Source organism: Rhagoletis zephyria, unplaced genomic scaffold, assembly GCF_001687245.7.
Source record: "Rhagoletis zephyria isolate East Lansing unplaced genomic scaffold, Rhagoletis_zephyria_1.1 Rzeph_scaffold_07354, whole genome shotgun sequence".
NCBI classification, from domain to species: domain Eukaryota; kingdom Metazoa; phylum Arthropoda; class Insecta; order Diptera; family Tephritidae; genus Rhagoletis; species Rhagoletis zephyria.
In genome coordinates this window covers 14415-17432 of record NW_016164437.1, presented here as the reverse complement: position 1 = coordinate 17432, position 3018 = coordinate 14415, and the positions used below count along the sequence as shown (strand labels likewise).

At 43.5% G+C, this 3018-nt stretch overlaps 1 protein-coding gene across 1 annotated transcript; it reads right to left on the bottom strand.

Moving 5' to 3' along the window:
• Nucleotides 1–486: 486 nt before the first annotated feature.
• On the bottom strand, nucleotides 487–2207 carry hkb (zinc finger transcription factor huckebein). The gene is made up of 2 exons (XM_017630084.1): nucleotides 1010–2207; nucleotides 487–933 (listed from the first exon to the last, which is right to left on the bottom strand). Exons 1-2 carry the CDS (start codon nucleotides 2031–2033, stop codon nucleotides 695–697), a joined length of 1263 nt encoding a protein of 420 aa, XP_017485573.1. The 5' UTR covers nucleotides 2034–2207; the 3' UTR covers nucleotides 487–694.
• Between the last annotated feature and the right edge of the window lie 811 nt (nucleotides 2208–3018).

The window sequence follows — 3018 nt, the reverse complement described above, 5'->3', positions numbered from 1 at the left end:
ATATATTATTATGCATATTTGCGTAGGATGTTTGTACAATATGTATGTATCTGTAAAGTAAATTCTTTGTTGTTGCTGTTTGCGTTGACAACGATAAAATAAATATGTAAATATGTACTCCCGTTGAGTACGCTAGACTTCTTCTATTTGCGTACAAAATGTATGTACATACGTATGTATACATATATATTTCTAGTATTTGTTTTTAAGTGAGTCTATCTAAGNATTTTTTGTTTTTTGTAAACTTATGTGTGCATTTGTATTAGTTTGGCTGTGAACGCAGTGAGAATCCTTTTATCTAAATGTACGTACATATGTACTTATGTATATACATGTGCATATGTATATTATTATGCATATTTGCGTAGGATGTTTGTACAATGTATGTATGTATCTGTAAAGTAAATTCTTTGTTGTTGCTGTTTGCGTTGACAACGATAAATATTGTATGTAAATATGTACTCCCGTTGAGTATGCTAGACTTCTTCTATTTGCGTACAAAATGTATGCACATACGCATGTATACATATATATTTCTAGTATTTGTTTTTAAGTGAGTCTATCTAAGATTGTGGCCAGCACAGGTACAATTATTGAGGTTAGATGATTGCATACTATTGCTATATCCGATGTTCGTTTATAATTTTTGTGAATATTCGGGAAGACGTGGAATGTACAGCAAAGTGGTGGTATCTTAATATCCATAGAGGTAGGGGTACATAGGCACAAAGATGGCAGGTCCCAGTTGACGCTCTTGTGGCATATGGGTCTTCATGTGTTTTTTCAAATGGTCGCGACGTCCAAATTTCTTACCGCAAGCGGCGCATGGATATGGGCGGAGTCCTGTATGTATGCGTTTATGGCGGGTAAGTTCCTCATTGCGTGTAAATGTTTTGCCACATGACTCAACGTCGCATTTGAAGGGGCGTTCGCCTAAAAGAAAAACAAAAGAAAGTTAATTAAATCTGATATACTTTCCAATTTTGCAGGCTTTTGAAGTTCAACTTACCAGTATGTATACGTATGTGTCCCTTCAGTTGTCCATTGTTGGAGAAGGCAACATCACAGTGGGGGCATTTAAATTTCTTTGGTCGCTGCTTTCTCGCATTGATGGCTTTGAGATGCGCTTCTTCGGCCATAATGCGCGCATATTCCTGCTCCATCAGGCCGTAGGTGTACGCGTCCATGCCGACAAAACTGGCTGCGGTGGCAGCTGCTGCAGCAGCAGCGGCGGCAGCGCTACTCGCCGATGCGGGCATAAGAGAAGTTGGGGGCAACGCTGTAGCCACTTCACAGGTTCTACTCATAGCAGCAGCTTGTGCTGTGCCATTTTCATAAAAGAATTCGGCAGGCATTGCAGTTGCTGGCAGCGCCGTCGTTGTTGGCAGGACATTTTGAGCCAATAAATGCAGTTGCTGCTGATGATGCGCCTCAAATAATTCTCTAGCGTTTAAATGATGCGCCGCCGCCGGCATTGCTTGCCTATGCGCTGCCGATGAGGATCTCGTTCCAAATCCGTTGTTGCTGGACGATTGTGAAGTAGATCGTGTAACCGTGGGTTGGACGCCACTTATCGTACGTGCTGCGCGCTGCTCATGCTGGTAGATGTCGTTCTCATCGCTGAGTTGGCTGAAATTACTTTGACTGGATGCGCATTCGGAGGTACGGCTCGTGTGTAGGTAATCTTCATCGTCGACCTCCACCTCTTCGTCTTCTGTGTCGGATTGCTCAGCTTCCATGGCGTCGTCCTCGACTTTTAAAAATTCCACCTTAATGGTGTTCGCAGCGGTGGGTGGTGTACCAACGCGCTTGGTGCTTAGATTCTGCGCCGCTGTGGGGTGGTTGCCAGGGGCCATATTGCTTGCCTGCCCGACGGCAGAGACGCCAGCCGCAGCGTTGGCATTGGGGGCGGCTGGGGCTTGGTGGGTATGTGTTACTGCTGCTGCTGCTGCTGCGCTACGTTGCGACATGTCCCAGGGACGGAAGAGGCGTGAATAAGTTTGTGGTGGACACTGAATTCTTAACGAAGACATTTTCATTTTATTTTTAGATACTCAGTTTAGCAATAAAGTTTTTAAGGTTTCACTTTTTGATAAAAATTTGTACACAGGCTTTTATTTGTTTTCAAAAAAATTCGGCAAACACTCGTTAAAAGGAGGAAATAAGAAAACTAAATGTAGAAAAATAATGCGAAATGCTTGCGGACTATGCCGTGGCGGTGTGACGCGTGCGTGTGAACACTACGAAAACTCAACGATAACTGACTCGGTTGTTGCTACAAGCGCAGCATTTAAAGTCCTTTCGCAGGATATACGTGCCTTCGTCTACCTACACTATTAAATTTATCTGCCATCTTCCTGGTCGCGCACACAGATACACACAAATACAAATGTGATTACTGCCGCTCAAGTACACATACTGACACACCTACAACGGAGTGTTGCTACTTTTATACTCCACCCTTAAAAGTGCGCTGCTCGTCGTTGATTCATTCATGAACAAGAGCAATCCCTGCGGTTTTGTCGCCTGCCTCTATCTTGCCTGTTTCCAGCCTTCGTGAGTGGCAGGTCCGTCTGCCTGCTTGCCTGTATGTCTGTCTGACTGGTTGTTGGCTCTGGCTGCATGCCCTTCGTCAATTCGCAGACAAGCGCGTACACACACACACACACACACATACACACTCACTATCGTACATACATGCGTCCCTTTTGAAATTTGGGGATGATTATTTCAGCAATGGCTGCTGCGAATCTTCCTGCCTTGTATTCTTGCCACTACCTCTTGTTTCTTGTTGTCTTTTCATGCTTTGCGAAATCAAATTTATTATATTGCATTATATATTTTACTTGTGCCATTAGTATCAGTTGTTGTTGCTGCAATAGTGAGCGGTGCGTATTGAGCTGGAAGATCATAATAATTGTGTTTCTATGCGACGACGACGACGACGACCAAAAAGTCAATGTTTCGTGTTACTGCAGCACTTTAACTAGCGCGCTTTTTCTGTTTATGAATTTTACG